General features: G+C 52.1%; 1 protein-coding gene across 1 annotated transcript in view; it reads left to right on the forward strand.

Moving 5' to 3' along the window:
• The window catches only part of GDAP2 (ganglioside induced differentiation associated protein 2), a 146,062-nt gene that overhangs the window by 94,325 nt on the left and 25,039 nt on the right, over positions 1-26,698 (forward strand). The window contains exons 5-8 of the mRNA XM_069203590.1: positions 8,015-8,174; positions 11,605-11,755; positions 17,506-17,582; positions 23,521-23,597. Coding sequence (XP_069059691.1) covers positions 8,015-8,174; positions 11,605-11,755; positions 17,506-17,582; positions 23,521-23,597 — 465 coding nt within the window. The remainder of the gene's footprint in view (positions 1-8,014; positions 8,175-11,604; positions 11,756-17,505; positions 17,583-23,520; positions 23,598-26,698) is intronic.

The raw sequence follows: 26,698 nt of genomic DNA on the forward strand, positions 1-26,698 counted from the left end.
AGAAATTTGCAAACAAACTACAAGCAATGGCAATAATGGTGGAAAACAGTGAGGGCCCTAGGGGAGGGCCAAACCATATATAAAGAAGGTGGAATGCGAGATACAGTCCCCCACCCAAGGATGTGGAGGTGTAAGAGGGGAGCTGGAAGAACTAGGAACCACAAGATGTAAGTACCAGGGTGCCCCCCTGGCGACTAGGAGAGCAGACGTAAGTACCTGGTCTTCCCAAGGACCAACAGGAGGACTTAGAAAAGGGATTGTGCAAGAACCAGGATCAGACCAGAGGAAAACAAAGGTGGATTCTGGAAGTAGAGGACCTGCAAAAGAAGGGACAGAGTCCAGTCCACGATGGAGTGTCCAATGGGGGCAGGAGCCACGACCCGCCCTTCTGTGGATGAAGATCCGGGTCGACTGGGGAAGAAGACCAGCTGTGGAGCCCAGGAGCTGCAGAGGAGTCCTTAGAGCGGTGCAGATGGTGTCCCACGTTGGTCGTCTGGTCGCAGATGGTCAGTGGTGTAGGAGAACCACAAACAAGCCTTGGCAAATGAAAGAGGAGCAAAAGACGAGTTGCAAGGCTGAATAGGACCAGCAGGGGCCAAGGGACTGGACCCTTGGAGGGGAGTCCGGGCTGACCCTCAGCAGTCGGGAGAGCAGAAGCAGTCGCAGCCCCCACAAGCAACCCACTAGCTGCAGGTACAGTAATTCACAGTGACGCCCAGTTAGCACACCTGAAGAGTTGCTGGAGCAGCAGGGAGGAGACTGTGCTTGGCAGGAAGAAATGCTGGGGGCCAGGGCTACTCAGAGCCTAGAGATCCCCTGGAGCAGGATCACACGAAGCACCCTGTGGGAGCTTATAGGAGAGCCAGGTCAACCAGGTAGGTGACCTCACCTTATCTCTCTACAATAGTGTGTGGGCCACTCCACTTGACTTGGAGTGCCCTAGGAGCCACATGCTCCAGGACCCACACCTTCTGTCCTGGCTGATAAACAGTCAGTACAGCCTTCTGGTCAAGCCACTGCTTCTGCAGTACTTGGCTGGTGCAAAGATTTTTGGATGCCCTCTTCATGTATTCGGCCATTCTAGATCTTAGCCCCAATACATAATCCACATTGTCCTCCTTTTGAGGCTTGAGAGGTTGCTCCCAGCCTTCTTCCACAGGGGCAAGTGGGCCCCTAATAGGGTGCCCAAACAGAAGTTCAAATGGGATGTAGCCCACTATTTTGAGGAACCTCCGTGTAGGCAAAGAGGAGGCACGGTAATAGGACATCCCATCTCCTTCTGAGTTTTTCTGAGAGTCCCATTATCATGCCTGTGACGGTTTTGTTTAATATTTCAACTAACCCATTTGTTTGTGGATGTTAAGGAATGGTGAATTTGTAAATTACACCATGCTCCTTTCACATGGCTTTAAGGTATGCAGACATTACGTTTGCATCTCTATCTGATGCTACCTCTTTAGGAAAACCCATCCTGGAGAAGATTCCCATGAGGGCTTTTGCCAATGCAGGAGCTGTAGTGTTACTAAGAGGATTTGCCTCTGGATACCTGGTGGCATGGTCCACCACCACCAGTAAAAACCTGTTTCCAGGGGCTGTCGGAGGGTACAGGGAGCTACCAATATTCAACCCAGCCCTCTGAAAGGGCACCCCAATCACTGGTAGTGGAATAAGGGGGCCTTTGGAGTGCCACCTGTCTTGCCACCGGCTTGACAGGTCACACAGGAGTGACAAAACTCCTTGGTGTCTTCAGACATGGGTCCAGTGAAATTGAGGGACAACCCTGACCCAAGTCTTGCTTTGCTCCAAGTGGCCTGCAAAGGGAATGTCAGGTGCAAGAGATAACAGGAACTCCCTGAACTTCAGTGGGATGGCCATTCTTCTGGTGTCACCAGGTTTAGGGTCCTTTGCTTCTGAGTAAAGGGGACTGTTATCCCAGTACACCTTGTGTGCTACTGATATCCCCTGCCTCTTGTGCTGCAGCTTGTTGTCTTAAGCCTTCCAGTGTGGGACAGGCTTTATGTTTCATGCTGAGTTCCTCTCTGGTGGCCCCCTCCCCTGCATCCAAGAGCTCAGCTGTGTCAGTATAATCTTCACTGGAGGCTGGAGCAGGGGGTAACCGTTTACTCTTTCTGCTTTTATTTTTAGGAGCCTCCTGGTCCATTGTTCCAGGCTCCAGAGATTCCTTTTCCCTTTACGTCTTGGCCTGTTCTCTAGTCAGGGCAAAAATATGCCCAGGGATACCCAGCATTGCTGCACAGGCCTCTTATTCCACTTCAGGCCAAACTGAAGTCTCCAAGTCATTACCTAGCAGACATTCTACAGGTAAATCAAAGGACACTACAACCTTTTTAGGGCCAGTAACCCCCCCCCCCCACCCCCACCCCAAAAAAAAATCACCATTTATTAAGGGATGCTGCCTATACTTAACCATATTAAGGGGACAGGCAGCTAGGTTGGCAAAGTCAGTGCCCCCTTCAGAGACCAAGACAGCCTAAGTGGTCTTCCTAGCTAGCCCAGAGCCCACTACAGTCCCCAAGACGAGCCAAGCTACACTTTTGGGCCGACTACTTTTACGACTACTATTGCTATTGCTAGGGACACTAGGCGTAGAAGTGGTATTAGTAGGGGGCTTAGTGCCTTTCTTAGGACAGGTGCTGCCTCCCGCCCTATGGCTTACACATGTAGCACCAAGGTTTTTTAAACGATGCAGAAGAGGATTTAATCTCCCCCCCCCCCCCCCCCCCCTCCCTCCCAAGAAGAGTTTTGTGGGCCTGATGAAAACTCTTTAGTTTTAGCTTTGTCACCACCCTTACCCTGTTCCTTACTTGCTTCCTTCTTGTGGTCACCCCCTGCGTGAGTTTTCCTACTCACCCTGATGTGGACCCACTTGTCTGCCTTCTTTCCCAGTTCTTGTGGAGAGGTCAGATCAGAGTCCACCAGGTACTGATGCAGCTGATCAGACATAGTCATTCAAAATGTGCTCTCCCAGAATCAAATTGTATAAGCCCTGGTAGTCACTCACTTTGCCCCAGTGCAACCGGCCTTCCAGAGCTTTAACAGAGCGGTCTACAAAATCTATCCAATCCTGGGAGGACTCCTTTTTGGTTTCCCTGAACTTAATCCTATATTATTCAGTGGTTGGGCCAAAATCATTTAACAGGGCCCTTTTCAAAGCTGTATAATCATCTACATCTCCCTCTCGGACAGCGAGGAGCTTGTCTCTGCCTTTGTCATAGGAGAGCCACTGCCAGATTTCTGCCCATTGCCTTTGGGGGACCTTCTGAACTTTACAGGCCCGCTCCAGAGCAAGGAACCATTTGTAAATATCATCCCTCGCCTTGTAAGGAGTACTATCTTGCTCAGGTTCCTGGAATCATAGGAGTCCTCCCTGATTCTGATGTCCCTAAAGCTAAGATTGCTGCCACCATAGGGAGCTAACCCCAAACCCTTTCTCTCCCTTTCCACTGCCAAGGCCTCCCTATCTAGGGCTAGCTGCTGCTACCGCAGTCTCAGCCTGGCCTCCTCCAATCTCCGTTTCCTAAGCTCCCTATCTAAGGATTCTTCCTCAGAGTTGTAGCAGTGGGTCGCCTCCAATACTGAGGAGACATGGGTATTGACAGAGGAGGACCTGCCCCTCCTTCCGGGAACTCTTTGAACCAACCCTCTAGGAGGAAAGGTGGACCTAATGGAATGACCTCCCCCCTCCCCGCAACCCGTCTCACTACCTACAGCGCTCCTAATGGGCTGTGGTGTTCCCCAGGTTCTTCCCTGCCTCCCCACCCCCCAGAGTAACCTAAATCTGCACGGTCTAGGATGGGAGTGTTGGTTTCTACTTCCTCCTCCTCCTGGTCAGCCTGGAGGAGTAACCCTAGGAGCAGACTCTTATTGGGATTTCTCCCTGTCTTTAGTTTTCTAGAGGCACACGTCTCCCTCAACACTTGGAAAGTAAGACTCCTAGTGAGAGTCTGGGGCCTGAGAGGTGTGCTCCACTGAAGATATCCTGCTAGAGTGGTGTGGATGCTCCTGACTATTTTAACAACTAGGCTCGCTAGAAAAGTTTGGAGCAAGGGCTACACCAGACCCCTAACTTACCCAAACTAGGAGACTAGAAATCTGACAAATAAGTGTAATGTGTACCTTGCAGTTAGTAATGGTGTTTCCTGTGGAAAGTGGTTAGTGGCAGAGTGGGAAGGCGATTGCAAGTGTCGTATCCCACGCTGCACCACCAGTGTAGGAGGCTGGCCTGGTGTGTGGTGAGCACCGATGGTCCTATCACCTTATTCCAGGCCCAGGTATCCCCTCTCAGTGAAGCATAGGTTGTGTCTAGGAAGCCAGGCTCTCGAGAGGTAGCAGCCACGACTTATGTAGGAGACAGGCAAAGCTTGTGCAGTACCACTGTAGTCACACAGCACTTACACATGAAAGAAAACACTTGGTTGTACAAAGACAAAAGTACTTTATTATAGTAACACAAATACTAGAATACTGAATAGGCAGTCCATTACTAGAGGTAAGTAAACACACTATTATTTGCACATTTGCAGTCAGAAAAGAGCATAGAAAGCAATAAGCATTGGCAAATTTTATAGGTAAACGGTGAGGGCCCTAGGGGAGGGCCAAACCATATACTAAGAAAGTGGAATATGAAAGGCAGTCCCCCACTCAAGGAAGTGGAATCGGAAGAGGGGAGCTGGAGGAATTAGGAACACCAAGAGGTGAGTACCAGAGTGAGCCCCAGCGACCAGTAAAGCAGAGGTAAGTACCTGGTTTTCCCCAAACCCAACAGGAGGACCTTGGAAAAAGATTATGCAAGACCCAACCAAGACTGGAAGAACTCAAAGGTGGATCCTGACAGAAGAGGACCTGCAAAGGAAGGGGACCAAGTCCAGTTCGTGATGGAGTGTCTGGTTGTGGCAAGAGCCACTACCCACTCTTCTGTTGATGCAGGACCATGTTGACAGTCGGCGAAGAAGGTCAGCAGTGCAGCACAGGAGATGAAGAGAAGACCCAGAAGTGATGCAGATGATGTCCCACGTCTGCAGTCGAGATGCAGTCGGTTAGTGGTGCTGGAAAACCACCAACAAGCCTCGACCAACCAAGAGGCAGAGAAGAAGGTTTGCAAGGCTGAGGAGAACCAGAAAGGTCCAGGGGACTCCACCCAAGTAGGTGAGTCCGAGGTTACCCTCAGCAGCTGGGAGAGTTGCAAGAAGAGGAGGCAGCCCCCACAGGCAACTCACTGGCAGCAGGCACAGGAGTCGCAGTGGGGCCCACTCAGCACACCTGAAGAGGAGTCCCACGTCACTGGAGCAGCAGACAGGAGACTGTGCTTTTCAGGAAGGAGTGCTGGGGGCCGGGGCTACACAGTGCCTGAAGGAACAAACAATCCTTGGTAGCCGCAGGAGTTGCGCTGCACAGGGGGTACTGTCCTGCAAGGAGTGGCAAGGGCTTACAGTCTCCCAAATTGGACACCTGGTAGAAAGGACCAAGGGGACCACTCCAGACCACCACCTGCGATGCAGGATCCGGAGGAGAGGGGATCCGTGCAGCCAGTCATTGCAGTTGGTGCCTGTGGATGCAGAGGAGTTACTCCTTCACTCCAAGGGAGATTCCTTCTTACTTCTTGTGCAGACTAAAGACTCACTGCCCTCTGAGGATGCACAGCCGGGGAAATGTTTCAGTTGCTGGAAGGAGCCGGAGAAACAATGTTGCAGAGAGGATTTGTCTGTGTTGTTTTGTCGGTTCCTGAAGGGTCCACTTGCAGTCCCAGTGGCCAGAAAATGAAGTAAATGATGAAGAGGAGTCCTGCTGGAATCTTGCACATCGAATCTGAGGACCCACCCAAGAGGGAGACCCTAAATGGGCTAGGAGGGGGGATTGGTCACTGAGCATGGTGACTACCTATCAGGACGGGGCTGTGACGTCACCTACCTTGCCACTCAGATGCTCCCAGGGGCCTCTGCCTACCTTGGATTCAAGATGGCAGAATCAAGTGGCCACCTGGAGGAGCTCTGGACACAACTCAAGGGGTGGTGATGGACAGGGGAGTGTTAACACCCCTTTGCTTTTGTCCAGTCCCATGCCAGAGCAGGGACTGGGGGCCCTGGACTGGTGTAAACTAGTTTATGCAAGGAGGGCACCAAATGTGCCCTTCAAAACATACCAGTGGCTTGGGGAGGTTACCCCTCCTAAGCCTGCAACACCTATTTCCAAGGGAGAGGGTGTTACCCCCCCTCTCCCAAAGGAAATCCTTTGTTCTGCCTTCCTGGGCTTGAGCTGTTCAAGCAGCAGGAGGGCAGGAACCTGTCTGAGGGGGGCAGCAGCGCCGGCTACTAGGAAAACCTCAGAGAGCTGGGAGGAGCAATGCTGGGGGTCCTCTAAGGAGCCCCCAAAGTGCATGCAATCATACTTCCAACACTGGCAACAGTACTGCGGTATGATTCCAACATGTTTGATACCAAACATGCCCAGGTTCGGAGTTACCATTATGTAGCTGGACATAGGGATTGACCAGTACACGGGTAAAATGGCTTCCCCACGCTTATGAAGTCCAGTGCAATGGGGCTGGAGTTCGTAGGGGCACCCCTCATCATGCAGGGGTGCCCTCACACACAGGTACTTGCACCCTGCCCTCTGGGCTAGGAGCGACTACCATATGGGTGACTTACAGTGACCTGGTGCAGTGACCTGTAGTGTAAGGGTGCATGCACCTTTTCACGCAGACTGCAATGGCAGGCCTGCAGACACTTTGTGCATGGGCTCCCTATGGGTGGTACAATAAATGCTCCAGCCCATGGGGAACTTATATGGGGCACCAGTATGCCAATTGTGGGGTGTGCAAAGTCCTAAGCAACCAAATTTAGAGGGAGAGAGCACACTCACTGGAGGCCTAGTTAGCAGGATCCCAATAAAAACAGTCTAAGCATACTGACAGGCATAAAGTGGTGGTAATCATGCCAAAAAAGGGCACCTTCCTACAACGGGCACCTGTGATATTACACTGGCATGACATACTGGAGGCAATGCTTAGCATGACTGGCACCTATGACATAATACTGGCGTGACATAGTAGAGGCAGCCTTTAGCATGATGGGCATCTCTGACATGATGCTGGCAAGATATATTAGAAAAGGTCCTTACCATAACAGGTACCTGTGACACAATACTGCCATGGCATTTACGAGGCACTGCTTAGCATGATTGGCATCTATGACATCACACTGGCGTGACATACTGGACGCAGTCTTTAGCGTGATGGGCACCTGTGACAAAACACTAACATGGCATACCAGAGGTGGTCCTTAGCATGACGGGCACCTGTGATATAACACTGACATGGCATACCAGTGGTGGTCCTTAGCATGACGGGCATCTGTGGCATAATACTGGCATGACATACTGAAGGCAGTCCTTAACATGACGGGCACCTGTGGCATAATACTGGCATGACATACTAGATGCAGTGTTAAGCATGTCGGGCACCTCTGATACAGTACTGGTGTGACATACTGGGGGCAGTGTTTTGAATGAAGGGCACCGGTATGCAGTATTGGCAAGACATACTAAAGGTGGTCCTTAGCATGCTTGTTACCTGTAAGACAGTACTGGCATGACCTACTGGAGGCAGTCCTTAGCATGACGGGCACCTCTGACATAATACTGGTGTGACATACTAGAGGTGGTCCTTAGCATGACGGGCACCTGTGACATAATACTGGTGTGACATACTGGAGGCAGTGCTTAGCACGACGGGCACTTCCATGACTGGCACCTGTGACATACTACTGTCAGACTGCAAGTAGTTCCTGCATAATGTTAATATTCTGATATGATGTCTCTACCTGTGATGTTAAGGTAAAAGGGCGTGTGATGTCACTGCCACTACCTCTGACATTTTGGTGAATCAGTGTCCTGTGGGGGGGTGTACACACACATACGTGTGGGTGGGTAGGTGTGTGCATGGGCACAGCAATCATAAGCTTTGTGTGGTAACTGTTTTTCTCACTCCACCCTGCAGCCCACGTACCAGAAGCTGATGCCTCTGTATTTCCCTCGGTCGCTGCAAGAGGAGAAGACATCTTTACCGCACCTTCCTAGAGACATCGGAAACGCGGAGGGCGAGCCGGTGGTGCCGGAGCGCCAGATTCGAATTTGTGAGAAGCCAGGACTTCCCGAAGGTGCGGTCTGTCAATCCCACGTACAACCCTTGTGCAGCCACGTGAAGGCCAGTTCTTTTTACAAAACACAGAGGGCCTGATTTAGACATGGATGGGATTTAGATTTCGGTGGACAGGATATCAGTTACTGTTGTGAGTGAGTAACTCGTCCGCCAGTTTCTAAATTGGGCCCATAGTGTAGAAGTAATCATTTGTGTAATTGCTTTGAAGCTGTTGGGTTGTGTCTGCTGTCGCCCCGTGGTGGTAGATCACACCGTGCCTTTCACAGCCACTAGAGACCACCAAGAATCACTGAGCATAAGAGCATCTTAAGAATCCAGTGAAACAATTAAACTTTGAAAAGAGTGTAACATATTCACTATGCATGTTCACTTTAAAAAGCAACATTTTAGCAATAATTCTACATTGTCAATTTCACTGTCTCACAAATCTGTAAGGCTTCCTTTTCTGTTCTGCACCAGGAGTTGACAACTAGCTCTGATCACCCCAGTGGCCGCGGCACGAGGGCAGACTCCTTGGTGTGTTTAATGCTCAGGGAGAGACCTTTCAGCACCATGTTGGCCACCGGTTTGAACCCAAGGCCTTCATCCTTAGAGTTGTTAAAATGCTTCCTACAGAGTTTGGGGTCATTGACTACTGTGGGTGGCACCTCAGAAGGTGCCAGGCACTCAGAGATTTCTTGGCTCATGGTCTACAGTGTATTTCCAAGGGGTCCAGTCTATTTCTGTGTGGTAGGAGCTCTCATGGCACAAGTGCTGGGTTTGGGATCAGTGCCTGCCGCTAATGGTTGTCCACTGAGGTAAGGCGTGTCCGGGTGCCGGCACACCGCCCAGTGTAGCATCTTTTGTGGAGGTCGCCTACGTGATGGTGTCTTATGTTTCTCCAAAAGCTTCTTCTTGCTTGTCCTGCTGTTGAAGCGCTTCTGCGCCGGAGAGACTTAAACCCCAGGAGGATTCGTAGATCAAACACTCTGGGTCCAGCAGTCATCTCCCAGCGCCTTCTAACTTTTGGGGGAACTTCAGGAACTCTGACTTGTTTAAATGAGGCATGAGGGAGCAGCTGAATTGTTAGGATTCGTGGTGTTCTTGCTCCATCAGGGCATGTAATATCACCTCCTGCATTCAGGGTTTCGGGGAGTTTAAATATTAGCTTAGTCTTGTACCATATGTGACGCAAGTGAGTTAAGAATTTCATTATCTAGCCATATTCCATACAAATTAATAATACATTGTTACTGGATGTCGTTGGGATTTACTTCTGAGTTTCTGTATAAATACTAGAGTATGTCAGTGTGACGAGTCTGATGGTGTGTAGTACTTCAAAAAAACAAAGTATTACTAAACTAGTATGTATAATCTTACTTCCCACGCCCCTCTGCGGCACATACATGTAGAGGTTGGTTCTCTCCGAAGGACGTCCCTAGGCTATCGTCTGTTACAGGCCCCGTACAGTGTTGCTGAGTTTTCTTCTCGACCTGTTCCTGATGTGCATGGTGTGAGATGTCTACAGGTGCTCAAATGTGGCAATGTGGTCCTTCACTCCTTGGTCCTTGAGACGGCCCATCTCCGTGAACAAACCTGGAATCTCTTTAGTGTGCGGGCGATGCTCCGTGAGTGACGGTTCTCTGGGTCAGATCTTTGGTTATCTGACAACCAGCTGGAGTGAATATTGTTGTCCTCTCTTCCTCCTGCCCATGCTTGGGCTGACTGGTGAATATAGGGTGCAGGATATAATCTCCCATAGATATAGATCTTCACTCGTGCCTTCCTCGTCCTAGAGTCACTGCAGCCCCAGTGTCCATCGGTGACAGTCCGGATCAGCTTCTGGGCATGTCCTGTGTGTCCATCGCCTTTGTGTTGCCTCTTGATGAGACTGCGGCTAGTGACTCACACGTAGTATTTTCTTGTAAGTATTGAGTGTTTTGTGACAACATCTGCCACACACTGTCATGAACGTACAGCAATGTACACGTAGGGTGTGATTGAGATGAGAGACCAGGCTGAGGAAGAAGGCGGGAGGTGGAATGTCAGTACTTGACCAGATGTTTGATTATTGCATTCTTGCCTCACACAGTTGTTTATTATAGGGCTCATATTGATATGTTTAAAACACGTCTTCATAATTTGAACCAGAGAAGGTGATTTTTCCAGATGTTTTGGTCACGCATGAATGGCAGGTTAGAACCCAGGTGTGCTGGTTTCAAGCTCACCCACCAGACTGTGGCCCTCATTATAGCGTAGGCTGTAAATGCTGCCTACTGCCACTGCCACGGCCGCCAAAAGACCATCGCCGTGGCTACCTACCATCCGCCATATTATGACCGGATCCGGAATTCCACCAGAAGGCTTGCGGAATTCCGGCTGCGGTCATGGTGGCAGCCGGCGGTGAGGTGGTGCTGCTGCCAGCAGCAGCGCCACGCCAGTAGACCGCCGCAGACCGTGTCATAATCCATGATACGGCCTGGCGGTGTTCCGCTGGCAGGCGCTGCTGCTGGCAGAAGCGCCCCATCCCATCTCCTGCCGGAGGACCCCCTGCAAGCAGGTAAGTCGGGTGCTCCGACGGGAGGGGGAGGGGGGCGGGGGGTGTCGTGTGTGTATGTTTCTGTGTGCGTGCATGCGGGTGTGTGGCGTGTGGAATGCATGTGTGCATGAATGGATGTTAGTGTGCGTGTATGTTGTGTGAATGCGTGTGTGCTTGTATGTATCAGTGGATGTGTGTGCGCTTGGATGTATGCATGTGTGTGTGATTGTGGGTGTGTATGTGTGTGTATGTCTGTGTGTGTAGGTGTGTGTATGTCGGGGGTTCTGGAGGGGGAAGGTGGGGGTGGACTCGGGGGAGGGGTTGGGAGAGACCCCTATCAGTGCCAGGGAAGGAGTTCCCTGGCACTGATAGTGCCTACCACCATGGTTTTCATGGCGGTAAGAAAGCCACGAAAACCATGGAGGTGAGTGGGGTCATATTCCCGTGGGTGGCCTAGTGACGGCCGCCGGGCTGGAGACTGTAGTCTCCAGCACAGTGGTCGTTACCGCTGTGGCGGTCGGTGTGGTACAATGTCATAATATGGCGGTATGTACTGCCAGCCTGTTGGCGGTACTGCTGCCACTATAACACCGACTGCCGGGGTCACAATTACCTCCTATATCTCCCACCTTAAATACAGAAGATGAGCACAGTGTTAGTATCCAGCTGTGACCTATGCAAAGTACTGAGTGTCCGAGCCGAGAGACCTGCAGGGAGGTGGGTGGGTGGTAAACTTCATGTTTGATTCTGCCGTTGACTTGTATCTCAGGGCTACAGAGATAATTAAACGCGACCGCTGTAACGCATGTGGAGGAGCCTGGACGCCCCTCTTACGAGGCCCTTCAGGAGCGGCGTGTGCCAGAGATGCTCCAGCACCTGCTCACCTCGCCTCCGCTGTCCTCTGTTTCAGATGACTCTGAAGATGAGACGCTGGAGCAGGACCTGTCCTTCATCGGCTCCCACGCCTTTGCCCGTATGGAGGAAGACGTGGACAAGCAGCGGCGACTCATCCTCCAGGGTCAGCTGTCTGACGCAGCGGTGCAGAAACAGCACCTGAGGAAGTGAGTATGAACACACACCTGCACGCGTCAGTTTGAACAGACTGGTCCGGATACCCACACTGCGGACTCATTCATATGGTTTCAGAAAGTTTGTGTTTGCTGAAGGAGTTCTTTCTCCAACTGTCTGCTTTGCTTCCTCGCAGTACCAGGTTTTAGTCACGCATGCCATCACCTCATCATGCATTCTACAATGTCCTCCTTCCCTCACCCTTCCTTTTGTCTTTGTGGGACATTCTGCTGGGAGGGGGACCCAGCGGACCCCAGAATCCACCCAGACCACGTGCCCGCTCCGCTGCCTCCACCAGTCCCTTCTCTGTATATGAGATTCCCTATTGTGTACAGCGGTGACTTTTATTGAGTGCACATATTTCTTTTGTAAGCTTCTGATTCTAATGGCATATTGACCACCTGAACCAGCATTTTCACATGGTTTGCGTCCTCCCAGCCAGACCTCCCACCCCCAAGTGCCATGGCTACCAAGCATTGATTGCAGCTTGCTAACACCACCTTTTGCCATAGATGTCCCCTGCATGCCAAGAATTACAACCAGTACCTCAGGACCTGCATTGTTCAACTGATCTCCTCCCTTTTCTCTGGAACTACGTTCAGTATGCCGGCAACAGCAAGTTATGTCGGGTGTCACCATAAGCCAAAGAGTATCATGAGTTGCACTGTCCCCCTCACATGCAGAGGTCAGAGAATCAGACATTCAGTTTTTAAATAACACTCAGTACATGGCCCATTGCTCATCCCCCTTGTAGGAACCTGGCTCCGTATATATACTATCTCAAAGTGCGAGATAGTGTGCGCAGAGTCCAGGGGTTCCCCAAGAGGCTTGCCAGAGGCAATAAGAGATAATCTAATGCTCTATTTTGTGGTAGTGTGGTCGAGCAGTAGGCTTATCAGAGGGTAGTGTTAAGCATTTGTTCTACACACACAGGCAATAAATGGGGAACACACACTCAGAGACAATTCCAGGCCAATAGGTTTTATATAGAAAAATATTATTTTCTTAATTTATTTTAGAACCACAAGATTCAGAATTCACGTAAATACATAACTTGTAAGGTACTTGGCATTGGTAAATGTGGAACTTTGAATTAAACCAGTAATGTACACAGTTTGGTCACAAATGGCAATAAGATATTTTAAAAGTGGACACTGAAAAATCAGCAGTTCCTGGGGAGGTAAGTACAAGTTAGTTTCTCAGGTAGGTAAAGCACTTACAAGTTCAGTCTCCGTGGCATAGCCAGCCACCGTTGGGGGTTCAAGGCAACCCCAGCCCCAGCAGCTCAGGGCCGGTCAGGTGCAGAGGTCAAAGAGGTGCCCAAATAACAGAGGCACCTATGAAGAACAGGGGTGCTCCGGTCCTAGTCTGCTAGCAGGTAAGTACCTGCGTCCTCGGGGAGATAGAGGGATTTGGAGAGCACTGGGCGGCGGGGGGGGGGGGAGGGGACACAAACAAGCATACAAAATACACCCTCAGTGGCACAGAGGCGGCCAGGTGCATTGTGCAAAGTAGGTGTCTGGTTTTGAATAGAAAGCAATGGAGGGACCCGGGGGTCACTCTTGCGATGCAGGCAGGGCACAGGGAGGCTTCTCGGGCCAGCCACCGACTGGGCATAGATGAGGGCCGACTGCTGGTCACTCCTGCACTAGTAGTAGGTTCCTCTCGGGCCTGGGGGCTGCGGGTGCAGTGCTTCTTCCAGGCATCGGGTTCTTTGGTACCGGGCAGTCACGGTCAGGGGGAGCCTCTGGATTCTCTCTGCAGGTGTTGCTGTGGGGGTGCAGGGAGATTGTCTTAGAGTGTCCACGTTGTTGGAGTCTCCTGGGGGTCCCCCCTGCAATGTTGATTTCTCTGGACACAAGCCGGGGGCGTCGGCTGCAGAGTGTTGGGGACTCACACTTCCGGAGTGAGGCTGGAGTCACTTTAAAGCTGCTTTCTTCTTGGATGTTCAGACAGAGCCACTGTCCTCATGTGTTTCTTGGTTCTTTTGGGTGCATGGCAGTCCTCTGAGTCGGCAGAGGTCACTGGATGCGTCGCTGTTGCAGGTTCTTTCAGTCTGGAGACAGGCCGGTAGGGCTGGAGCCAAGTCAGTTGTTATCTCCGTCGTGTCTGCGGGGCTTTCAGGTTGTCAGGAATCTGTCTTCCTGGGTTCAAAATACTCAATTTAGGGGGATGTGTTTAGAGCTGGAGGGCAGTAGCCAATGGCTACTGTCCCTGAAGGTGGCTACACCCTCCTTGTGCCTCCTCCCTGTGGGGAGAGGGGCACATCCCTAGTCCTATTGGGGGAAATCCTCCAAAGCAAGATGGATTATTTCTTAAGGCAGGGGGTCACCTCAGCTCAGTTTCCTTGCCTCCAAAAGTGGGGGCTGTGTTCAAGGGGGTGGGCATCTCCACTAGCTGGGATGCCCTGGGGTGCTGTAACACCAGGCTTGAGCCTTTGAGGCTCACCGCCAGGCATTACAGTTCCTGCAAAGGGTGGTGAGAAGCACCTCCACCCAGTACAGGCTTTGTTCCTGGTCACAGAGTGCACAAAGGCACTCACCCCATGTGGCCAGAAACCCATCTGGATGTGGCAGGCTGGAGAGACCGGTAAGCCTAGCACTAGCAGTTGGGCTTGCATGCAGGGGGCATCTCTAAGATGCCCCCCTGTGTGCATTTCTCAATAAATCCCACACTGGCATCAGTGTGGATTTATTGTGCTGAGAAGTTTGATACCAAACTTCCCAGAATTCAGTGTGGCCATTATGTAACTGTGGAGTTCGTGTTTGAAAAACTCCCAGACCATATACGCTTATGGCTACCCTGCACTTACAATGTCTCAGGTTTTGCTTAGACACTGTAGGGGCATAGTGCTCATGCACTTATGCCCTCACCTATGGTATAGTGCACCCTGCCCTAGGGCTGTCAGGCGTGCTAGAGGGGTGACTTACCTATGCTACAGGCAGTGTGAGGTTAGCATGGTATCCTAAGGGGAGTGTCATGTCGACTTAGTCATTTTCTCCCCACTAGCACACACAAGCTGACAAGTAGTGTGTCTGTGCTGAGTGAGGGGTCCCCAGGGTGGCATAAGACATGCTGCAGCCCTTAGAGACCTTCCCTGGCATCAGGGCCCTTGGTACTAGGGGTACCAGTTACAAGGGACTTACCTGGATGCCAGGATGTGCCAATTGTGGGGACAAAGGTACAGTTTAGGGAAACAACACTGGTGCTGGGGCCTGGTTAGCAGGGTCCCAGCACACTTTCAATGATAACTGGCATCAACAAAAGGCAAAAAGTCAGGTGGTAACCATGCCAAGGAGGCATTTCCGTACACACATTATTACTGCATGTCTGCACTTCAGGGTTGAAAGTTGAGGGTGTCAAGAGGAGCAGGGGTGAAGACTGCTGACCTGAAAGCCCCGCAGAGACGACAACTGACTTGGCCCCAACCGTACCGGCCTGTCTCCAGACTCAAAGAACCTGCACAGCGATGCATCCGACAGGGACCAGCAACCTCTGAAGACTCAGAGGACTACCCTGAACCAGAAGGACCAAGAAACTTCTGAGAACAGCGGCACTGTTTATAACCTGCAACAACTTTCCAACAAAGAAACAACTTTCCAAGAACTCTCTCTTCCCGCCAGAAGCGTGAGACTTCATACTCTGCACCTGATTCCCCCAGCTTGAGTTCAGGAGAATTGAACACCGCAGAGAGGATTCCCAGGCGACTATGACAACGTGGGTACCCTGAGTTGACCGCCCCTGCACCCCCACAGCGACGCCTGCAGAGAGGATCCAGAGGCTCCCCCTGACTGCGACTGCCTGATAACAAAGAACCCGACGCCTGGACCAAGCACTGCACCTGCAGCCCCCAGGACCGAGAAGAACCACCTACCAGTTCAGGAGTGACCAGCAGGCGGCCCTCATGCTAGCCCAGTCGGTGGCTGGCCCGAGAAGCCCCCCTGTGCCCTGCCTGCATCGTCAGAGTGACCCCCGGGTCCCTCCATTGCTTTGAATAGCAAACCTGACGCCTACTTTGCCTACTGCACCCGGCCGCCCCTGTGCTGCGGAGTGTGTGTTTTGTGGACTTGTGTGTGTGTGTCCCAGTGCTCTACAAAAACCCTGTGGTCTGCTCCCCAAGGACGCAGGTACTTACCTGTAAGCAGATTAGGACTGGAGCACCCTTGTTCTTCATAGGTGCATATGTGTTTTGGCCCTCCTTTGACCTCTGTACCTGACCGGCCCTGTGTTGCTGGTGCTGTGCCTTTGGGTTTGCCTTGAACCCCCAACGGTGGGCTGCCTATGCCCAGGAGACTGACGTGCAAGTGCTTTACTTACCTGAGAAAACTAACAAAACTTACCTCACCAGGAAATGTTAATTTTTGCACAGTGTCCACTTTTAAAATAGCTTATTGCCATTTTAACCAAAGCTGTGTGTACTACTGTTTTAAATCCAAGTTCTGTACATACCTGTGTGAAGTACCTTGCATTTTATGTACTTTACCTCAAATCTTGAATCTTGTGGTTCTAAAAATAAATTAAGAAAATATATTTTTCTATATGAAAACCTATTGGCCTGGAGTTAAATCTTTGAATGTGTGTTCCTCATTTATTGCCTGGGTGTGTACAACAAATGCTTAACACTACCCTCTGATAAGCCTACGGCTCGACCACACTACCACAAAATAGAGCATTAGGATTATCTAATTTTGCCACTATCAACCTCTAAGGGGAACCCTTGGCTCTGTGCACACTCTCATTTTGAGATAGTATGTACAGAGCCAAGTTCCTACAATGTGCCTGAACGTCATACGTGCCAGGGGGGCCTGTGTGCGTCCAGTGTGCCTGTGTGCGTCCAGTGTGCCTGTGTGCGTCCAGTGTGCCTGTGTGCGTCCAGTGTGGCTGTGTGCGTCCAGTGTGGCTGTGTGCGTCCAGTGTGGCTGTGCGCGTCGATGGTGGCTGTGCGCGTCGATGGTGGCTGTGCGCGTCCAGGGTGGCTGTGTGTGGCCAGGGTGCCAGTGTGCGTCCAGTGCGCTTTCAGGGTGGCTGTGTGCGTCCAGGGTGCCAGTGCACGTCCAGGGTGGCTGTGTGCGTCCAGGGTGCCAGTGTGCGTCCAGGGTGCCAGTGTGCGTCGAGGGTGGTTGTGTGCGTCGAGGGTGGTTGTGTGCGTCGAGGGTGGTTGTGTGCGTCGAGGGTGCCAGTGCGCATCCAGGGTGGCTGTGTGCGTCGAGGGTGGCTGTGTGTTGCCAGGGTGCCAGTGTGTGTCCAGTGCGCATCCAGGTTGCCAGTACGCATCCAGGTTGCCAGTGCGCGCGCGTCCAGGGTGGCTGTGTGTGGCCAGGGTGCCAGTGTGCGTCCAATGTGGCTGTGTGCATCCAGTACGCGTCCAGGGTGGTTGTGTGCGTCAAGGGTGGTTGTGTGCGTCAAGGGTGGTTGTGTGCGTCAAGGGTGGTTGTGTGCGTCCAGGGTGGCTGTGTGTTGCCAGGGTGCCAGTGTGCGTCCAGTACGCATCCAGGTTGCCAGTGCGCGTCCAGGGTGCCAGTACGCGTCCAGGGTGGCTGTGTGTGGCCAGGGTGCCAGTGTGCGTCCAGGGTGCCAGTGCGCGTCCAGGATGTAGAGTTGAGGCTCCCCCTTTGCGTCACATCGCACACGGATGGGAAAACCCCAACACCGGAGCCTCGTTCCCTTCTGAAGTCAAGATGCTGCGGTCTGAGCAACAACCCGAAGCACTTGGGGTTAACCTAATTTCCGCTCTTCCTTTCAGCTACAACCGCTGGCTAACACGGGCGAGGACCGAAGACCTCTCCGACATCGCGGCCCTCCGAGCCTTGTACCAGACAGGTGAGCACTGCAAGCCGTGTAGCGCTGCGAGCTTTGTAGTGCTGCGAACTATGTAGCGCTGCAAACTTTGTACCAGACAGGTGAGCGCTGCGAGCCTTGTAGCGATGCGAGCTTTGTACCAGACAGGTGAGCGCTGTGAGCTTTGTAGCGCTGCGAGCCTTGTACCACAGGAGAGCGCTGCGAGCTTTGTACCACATGTGAGCGCTGTGAGCCTTGTAGCGCTGCGAGCTTTGTACCACAGGTGAGCGCTGCGAGCTTTGTAGCGCTGCAAGCCTTGTACCACAGCAGAGCGCTGCGAGCTTTGTACCACAGGTGAGCGCTGCGAGCTTTGTAGCGCTGCAAGCCTTGTACCACAGCAGAGCGCTGCGAGCTTTGTACCAGACAGGAGAGCGCTGCGAGCTTTGTACCAGACAGGAGAGCGCTGCGAGCTTTGTACCAGACAGGAGAGCGCTGCGAGCTTTGTACCAGACAGGAGAGCGCTGCGAGCTTTGTACCAGACAGGAGAGCGCTGCGAGCTTTGTACCAGACAGGAGAGCGCTGCGAGCTTTGTACCAGACAGGAGAGCGCTGCGAGCTTTGTACCAGACAGGAGAGCGCTGCAAGCTTTGTACCAGACAGGAGAGCGCTGCAAGCTTTGTACCAGACAGATGAGCCTTGTAGCCCTGTGAGCCTTGTAGCGCTCCAAGCCTTGTACCAGACAGGCGAGCGCTGCGAGCCTTGAAGCGCCGCGAGATTTGTACCAGACAGGTGAGCGCTGCGAGCCTTGTACCAGACAGGTGAGCGCTGCGAGCCTTGTACCAGACAGGTGAGCGCTGCGAGCCTTGTACCAGACAGGTGAGCGCTGCAAGCCTTGTACCAGACAGGTGAGCGCTGCTAGCCTTGTACCAGACAGGTGAGCGCTGCAAGTCTTGTAGCGCTGCGAGCTTTGTACCACAGGTGAGCGCTGCGAGCCGTGTTTCATCTTCAGGGATAGTCTTTGACGTGCTGGACATCTAAGGCAGGACCCTCGCTCAGCTCGCCCATGTGCCTTTCTGAAGTCTTCGAACCTCTGGCACCGGAGGTGGTCAGTAGTGCTCGGGGAGTCCCCTCCCCCGGCGCGGGGGAGTTGTGTCCGAGCTGCAGTGCATATTGCAGGGCTGGCTCTAAGGTACCTTTTTATTGCTTTTGAACTGAGGTGATGGACATTTTGGGAGTCACATGAAGGGAGGTTTGGATTTCCAAAACAGGGCACTATTTGAGTTTGATCCTGTTCTTGGGGGCCACAGGGACGGGCAGGGGCTGCTAGACTGCAACTTTGGGTCTTGGGGTCCTGTGCCTCTGGGGTCCCTCTTACTTTAGAGCCTCAAACTAGGCCACATGTGCACCTGACTCTCAGGGTAGCGAGGGTGGGAGGAAAAGACTGAGTTAAAGCAGCCCGCATTGTGGGCAATGTCCACCACGCGGGTGTCCACCATGCGGTGTGCCCAACACAGTGTAGGGAATGTCCACCACGCAGTGTAGGGAATGTCCACCACGCGGGTGTCCACCACGCGGTGTGCCCAACACAGTGTAGGGAATGTCCACCATGCAGTGTAGGGAATGTCCACCACGCGGTGTGGGGAATGTCCACCACACGGTACTTGAACCACACAGGGAAGCTCTTCTGTGGACGCCACAGGGGTGACTAAGATGAGCCAGCCCTTCTGGTGTTCTCGGTGGTCACTGAGATGATGAGCCGGCCCTTCGGGTGTTCTCGGGGTCACTGAGACGATGAGCCGGCCCTTCGGGTGTTCACGGGGGTCACTGAGACGATGAGCCGGCCCTTCGGGTGTTCTCGGGGGTCACTGAGACGATGAGCCGGCCCTTCTGGTGTTCTTGGGGCTCACTGAGACGATGAGCCGGCCCTTCGGGTGTTCACAGGGGTCACTGAGACGATGAGCCGGCCCTTCGGGTGTTCTCGGGGGTCACTGACGATGGTCACTGAGCCTGCAAGTCACACCAAGTGGCAACGTTGGGATTTACTTTTAAATTATTTACAGACACAAAAATGTGTAAATAATTGCTAAAGTCCAGAAGCTAGTTAAACGTTTCATTTTCCTCCTGCAGCGAACAGTCATTTTGTAAGATGATGGTTGTCCCAGATCGGGATGAAGCTGACTCCACGTTCCCATTCAATCAATCAATCAGTCAGGAATTTGTAAAGCACACTACTCACCCGCAAGGGTCTCAAGGCGCTGTGGAGAGGAGAGGAGAGGAGGGGGAGGGGGCTAGTCAGTGAACACAACTGTAGAGCTGCGCCCCTGGCAGCCATCAGCCTCCCTAGATGAGCCCCTCTGAGAAGAGGAGAGCACCAGGCCTGGCCAGAAACTTCTTCCCTCCAACAACTGAATCTCCTGACCCGCCTCAGTCTCCACCATCAGTCAAACGGCGGTGTCCATGGAGGCCCAGTCAACGTCACTTCTAAAGGCAGCAGGTCAGGGGTGCAGATCTAGTGCCTTCGCAGGCCGTCTCACAGCCTCCAGCCGGTGCCATGCCAAACCAGGGGTACCCCACCATGAACCCCCTGGCTTCAGCATTCACAGACTGCTGGCAGCTCCCGTAGACACAGGTGCCCTGGGCGCACATTCAGAAATATCAGCACATGGTCTGTGCATGACGTGTAAGCCGTACACAGCGGGCCTGGAGGCATGGCTCTCTCCTTGGACTGATAAAGGCTTGTTGATAATCTGGATTCAGAGGGGGTACGCTGCCACCGCTGCTCGCAGTACATGTCCCAGATGACGCAGATGATAGTCTTCTGTGCGCTAGAGAGCACGCTGACCTCCGAGCGGGCCCTGGGCCTTGCGGCCAGTTGTGACCCTAGACACCAGCACACATGCAGGGCTGCGCCTGTGCTGGGGCCAAAATACATTCAGGTTGTCATTTTCCCATGCAGTGAAGCTACCTAGAGCAGGGGTGCATGCCACCTTACCATGCACAAATCTTGCCCATCCCAACAGTGTGCATTGGAAATCAGGGCCAGTTTTTAGTCACCTACTGAAATGTTGTCACACTGGATTTGTTGAACTATTTAATCAATGTAGGAAGTTGGCTCTGTATATACAATCTCAAAGTGAGATATAGTGTACACAGAGTCCAAGGGTTCCCCTTAGAGGTAAGATAGCGGCAAAAGTAGATGATTCTAATGCTCTATTTTGTGGTAGTGTGGTCGAGCAGTAGGCTTATCAGAGGGTAGTGTTAAGCATTTGTTGTACACACACAGGCAATAAACGAGAACACACACTCAAAGACTTAACTCCGGGCCAATAGGTTTTATATAGAAAAATATATTTTCTTAATTTATTTTTAGAGCTACAAGTTCAAGATTTGAAGTAAACACATAGAGTGCAAGGTACTCCACACAGGTAAGTATAGAACTTTGAATTAGAGCAATAACATATACAGTTTTAGTAAAATGGCAATAAGCTATTTTAAAAGCGGACACTGCAAAAATCAACAGTTCCTGGGGGAGGTAAGTAAAGGATAGATAGTGAGGTAAGTAAGACACTTACAAGTCTAAGTTCCTGGGCATAGGCAGCCCACCGTTGGGGGTTCAAGGCAACCCCAAAGTTACCACACCAGCAGCACAGGGCCGGTCAGGTGCAGAGGTCAAAGAGGAGCCCAAAACACATAGGTGCCTATGAAGATCAGGGTTGCTCTGGTTCCAGTCTGCCAGCAGGTAAGTACCCGCGTCCTCGGAGGGCAGACCAGGGTGGCTTTGTAGAGCACTGGGGAGGACACAAGTAGGCACACAAAACACACCCTCAGCGGCACAGGGGCGGCCGGGTGCAGTGTGCAAAGCAGACGTCGGGTTTTGTGTTAGAATCAATGAAGGGACCCGTGGGTCACTCTAGCGGTGCAGGCAGGCACAGGGGGCGCTTCTCAGGCCAGCCACCGACTGGGCTAGGCAGAGGGTCGCCTGAGGGTCACTCATGCACTGAGGTTCAGTTCCTTCTGGTCCTGGGGGCTGCAGGTGCAGTGGTTGGTCCAGGCGTCGGGTTCCTTCTTACAGGCAGTCGCGGTCAGGGGGAGCCTCTGGATTCTCTCTGCATGTGTCTCTGTGGGGTTCCAGGGGGGTTGTCTCGGGCTACTCACAAGGTCGCAGTCGCCTTGGAGTCCTCCCTGTAGTGTTGGTTCTCCGGAGCTCGAGCAGGGGGCGTCGGGTGCAGAGGGTGAAGTCTCATGCTTCCGGCGGGAAGAGTAAGGTTCTTTTGGTTCAGGGCAGTCCTCTGAGGCTTCAGAGGTCACTGGTCCCTGTCGGATGCGTCGCGTTGCAGTTTTGTTCGAGTCAGGAGACAGGCCGGTGGGGCTGGGGCCAAAGCAGTTGTCGTCTCTGCAGGGCTTTCAGGTCAGCAGTCGTCCTTCTTGTTTCAGGTTGCAGGAATCTAATTTCCTGGGTTCTGGGGTGCCCCTAAATACTAACTTTAGGGGTGTGTTTAGGTCTGGGGGGCAGTAGCCAATGGCTACTGTCCTGGAGGATGGTTACACCCACTTTGTGCCTCCTCCCTGAGGGGGGCACATCCCTATTCCTATTGGGGGAATCCTCCAAGCATAAGATGGAGGATTTCTAAAGGCAGGGGTCATCTCAGCTCAGGACACCTTAGGGGCTGGTCTGACTGGTGGGTGACTCCTCCTTGTTTTTCTCGTTATATCCTCCAGCCTTGCCGCCAAAAGTGGGGGCAGTGGGCGGAGGGGTCGGGCATCTCCACTAGCTGGGATGCCCTGGGGCGCTGTAACAAAAGGCATGAGCCTTTGAGGCTCACCGCCAGGTGTTACAGTTCCTGCAGGGGGAGGTGAGAAGCACCTCCACCCAGTACAGGCTTTGTTCCTGGCCACAGAGTGACAAAGGCACTCTCCCTATGTGGCCAGCAACTCGTCTGGTTGTGGCAGGCTGGCAGAAACTGATCAGCCTAGCACTAGGAGTCGGACCGGTATTCAGCGGGCATCTCTAAGATGCCCTCTGGGTGCAATTTACAATAAATCCCACACTGGCATCAGTGTGCATTTATTGTGCTGAGAAGTTTGATACCAAACTTCCTAGATTTCAGTGTTGCCATTATGGAACTGTGGAGTTCGTGCTTGACAAACTCCCAGACCATATACTCTTATGGCTACCCTGCACTTACAATGTCTAAGGTTTTGCTTAGACACTGTAGGGGCATAGTGCTCATGCACCTATGCCCTCACCTATGGTATAGTGCACCCTGCCTTAGGGCTGTAAGGCCGGTTAGAGGGGTGACTTACCTATGCCACAGGCAGTGTGAGGTTGGCATGGCATCCTGAGGGGAGTGCCATGTCGATTTAGTCATTTTCTCCCCACCAGCACAGACAAGCTGTGAAGCAGTGTGTCTGTGCTGAGTGAGGGGTCCCCAGGGTGGCATAAGACATGCTGCAGCCCTTAGAGACCTTCCCTGGCATCAGGGCCCTTGGTACCAGGGGTACCATTTACAAGGGACTTATCTGGGTGCCAGGGTGTGCCAATTGTGGGAACAAAGGTACAGTTTAGGGAAAGAAGACTGGTGATGGGGCCTGTTTAGCAGGGTCCCAGCACACTCAATCATAACTGGCATCAGCAAAAAGGCAAAAAGTCAGGGGGTAACCATGCCAAGGAGGCATTTCCTTACAATCAGGAAATCTGCGTCTAAACTACCTTTGATTCTGCAGCTGCACGTCAGTATTGCGCTCTGAATTTTAACATTTGTCAGCAGTTGTATCCCATCTCAGATTTTTGTTGCAGCGCCAGTGAGAGGTGGTCGGTGGCCCAGACCACCTCCTGTCCGAGCGAACCTGTGGTTGGTGTCATGGTATTTAAGTGTGCCTTTGTGTGGACATTCCCTGTGTGCAGTGGTCACCACAAGCCCCACACCGCGCAGGCAGTCGGTCTCTGGAAGGTTGTGTAATGCCCCTTTTTGTGCCCGCAGGTGTGGACAACTGTGGCCGAACAGTCATGGTGGTGGTGGGACGCAACATTCCTGTGGCGCTCATCGACATGGAGAAGGTAAGCTGACGCGGACGTGTGTCAGACCCTGTGTTATCTCTCCGCCCCTTCTCTTTTCAGAACTGTGTCTCCTGATGTAAGTGTACCCTGAAGTAAGTGTACCCTGAAGTTTACAACCATGAGGAATGGTTGCGTGTTTCACCTCATCTGGTTATAAAGTGCGTCACGCCTAATGTCCTCTCTCTTTGGAAAGACGGATTTTTCATGTGCTCGTCTGTTTCTGTTCTGTTCTTCTCTGGTTAGACTCAGGGGAGCTTTCAAACCTTCTCCTCTGAACTCTCTCTAGCCCCCTTTTAGGAAAATATTTCATTTACTCTCCTCGTTCGTTTGGGTCTTTGTAGATCCGAAGGCGGGAAAGAGATTGCACGTCTAAGGTATCCTGCGCTGGAGTTACTGGCTCTGCGTGGCCGCCCAGCATCTCGGAGAGGCCTTTGGGTCTGTCTGTTGGCGCAACTGTTCCAACGCTGCTCATAGCGCATATTCACTCTCATCTGTGTTTCACCAAGAGACCCGATCTGACCCGGAGGAGGAGGGGGGGCGCCCCCAGGCAGGCTCTCGCCGGGGTTCGGGTCCAGGTCCAGTCCAGTCTCTGTCCATGCCTTGAGACAGTCCGCTCTGGCCTGACACGACCTCTCCTTGGCCACCCATGGGCAGGGACCTCTTTAGCAGGGTGCTATGGTTTCCCAGCTCGTGTACCTTCCTTTCTAACTAAAACATGCTTCTACTACTGTCAAAAAGGTGCGTTTGCAAATAATTTGAACGAAACATTATCCAAAAGGACAGAGTTGCTGTTGGGGTGCATTGATGATTTCATTAGCTGAAGAATGAGAAAAGCAGCTTGGTAGATGGTTGAGCGCTCTGTGTGTAACAGCTTCTAATTCCTTGAACATCTCTGGTTTATCTAAGCACGTATTTCTGAAAACAGCTATCATATTTTTAAGGACCAAAATGGATACAGTAAATTAGAGGCTCACTGGAGTAAAATGAGGTTTTAAGGAAACTGCAGAAACATTGCACTCTCTGTGGGTTTCAGTTTCAACCAGTAGGATAGGGACTGCTTGAGAGACACATTTGCAATAGCTACGTCCACCATCTCTGTAGTTTCTGAATTACCACTATGTTTTACTCTCTTCAGGGAAGCGACACTGATCTGGATAATCTCAACTTGCCGCAGCCTAAACCTCTCTTTCCCCTAAAAGCATTCCGTCCGGTGGTCAGGTCCAGGTTGGTGATGGCCCTCGAACAGAAGGCTGTGGCCGTCGTAAGATGAGGAAGAACGGGGTGGTCTCTACCATAACTCCCCTGTGTGGGATGTCCATCATCAGGGTCCTGTGGGTCCGTTTTATGGAGTTCGCTCCCCTCAGACCTCAGAGCCCTTCTCCTTCATGAGTGGAAATCTCATCCAGAAACCCCTGGCCCCACTGTGAAGCCTCTGGGTGCTCGGCCTTTGATTTCTCCAGAACTCCAGGCTGATGCTGTCCTCGTCCTGGATAGGTAAATGTTCTGCTTCTCTGGATGTTGATCTGAGAGGGACAATCTTTTGTGCTCTGAACATGAGTGTCCTGCAGAATACCAAGGGCTTCCCTGGGTTCACTGTTGTTCTTATGGGACCTGCTTGTCTTTGCCAAATCTTGTGTTCAAACCTTCTAGGCCTTCTGAGAGAACAAGACTCTCTCCCCTTGTATAGGTCTGATGTCCAATAAGAGATGAAGAAACGCACACCATCTCACCCTTCCTTAACTTAAGGTCCTGGTTTTTTGAAGGCCTCCGTCTGAGGGGACCTTCACTGCCTCAGGCCTCTCCTTAGAGAACTTGGACATCCTGGCCAGAGCCAGGAGATAGTCCATGAGAACACAGTATACAAGAAAAGGATCACAGTTCAGATATTGAGCTTTGCCAAAGAAAATCAACCCGCTAATTTGTCATTGGAGACCTTTGGCCCTTGTCTAGAGATCTTATGGACTCAGGCATCCAGGTGGAGCCTGCAGGAACCTACGAGTGGACTCTGTGTGCACTTCTAATGAGGTTGACGAGCATCTGTCACCTCGTGTCAAGTGACCTGCGATCTCCAATACTTGAGGCTGGTCCTTCTCAGACTGATTCCAGAGCCTCTGGAGACATGAAGCTGCACACTTCTTGTCTGGTTAGAATTCATTCTGCAGCGTATGTCAGAGACCCTCAGGCCTTCTGTGACTGAAGTGGATGTACATCGAGAGAGGGTGGTCCTGAGGACTGATCTCACTTTTGTTTCCAACATCCTGAGTTCCACCTAAAAGAGACGCTTATTCTTGCCTTCTCCGGCTGCATCAAAGTTGGCTCACTTTATGTATTGATCCTGATTCATCCAGGGTTGTTCGTTCTGCTGAGAACATTTTATGACTTTCGCGATAGGGCTGAGCTGCACCTCATGGTTCCAGTGGTTGTTGAGTTGCATCCGGCATCGCCCACTCTTGTTCTCTGCAACCCTCCTGTTGTGTGGTCCTGTGTCTGGAGCATCTACGTGGGCTACTCCAGAAGGATCTACAGACACTGCACTCCTCTGCTTCTCTTTTATAGCGAAGCTAGATTTATTCAGGAGATTGTGCAGCACTGAACGCCGAGTCTTAAGCTGCTTGTTACTTCCTTCTATCCCAGTTCTGTTGTCCTTTCTCTCTCTAACTGTAGCCCAACTAACCAGGAGAGGTCAAGGTAAGAGTCCGGTAAAGTGACCTTCATGGTGGCTGTGGTACATGGTCCAAAGGCTGTGACCAGCCCCCTTCGATGACCCATCAGCCAAAAAGGCATTTTGTTTTTCAAATGCGAGGACTGACAAGGGTTTGTATATGTATGTCTAGGTAAGGTATTTTTAAAGTGCAAACTGTCACCAATGGGGGCATCGTGTCACTAGGATCCAAAAAGGAAGAGCAGAGCAGGGCAGGATGGAAGATCAAGACGCCAGGTTTTGAGGATTGACTTACTCACCAACAAGTCGAGGGAGGGGTTAAAGCCGAAAAGGCAGGTGTTCCTCGTTTTATTGGTTAAGAACCAGAAGGAGCGACCACCTCGGCGACTCTTTTTGATGGGATTGCACGAAAGCTCCCGGAAGCTGCCTGGAGGGCGCA

The sequence above is a fragment of the Pleurodeles waltl genome, chromosome 8, assembly GCF_031143425.1.
Source record: "Pleurodeles waltl isolate 20211129_DDA chromosome 8, aPleWal1.hap1.20221129, whole genome shotgun sequence".
NCBI classification, from domain to species: domain Eukaryota; kingdom Metazoa; phylum Chordata; class Amphibia; order Caudata; family Salamandridae; genus Pleurodeles; species Pleurodeles waltl.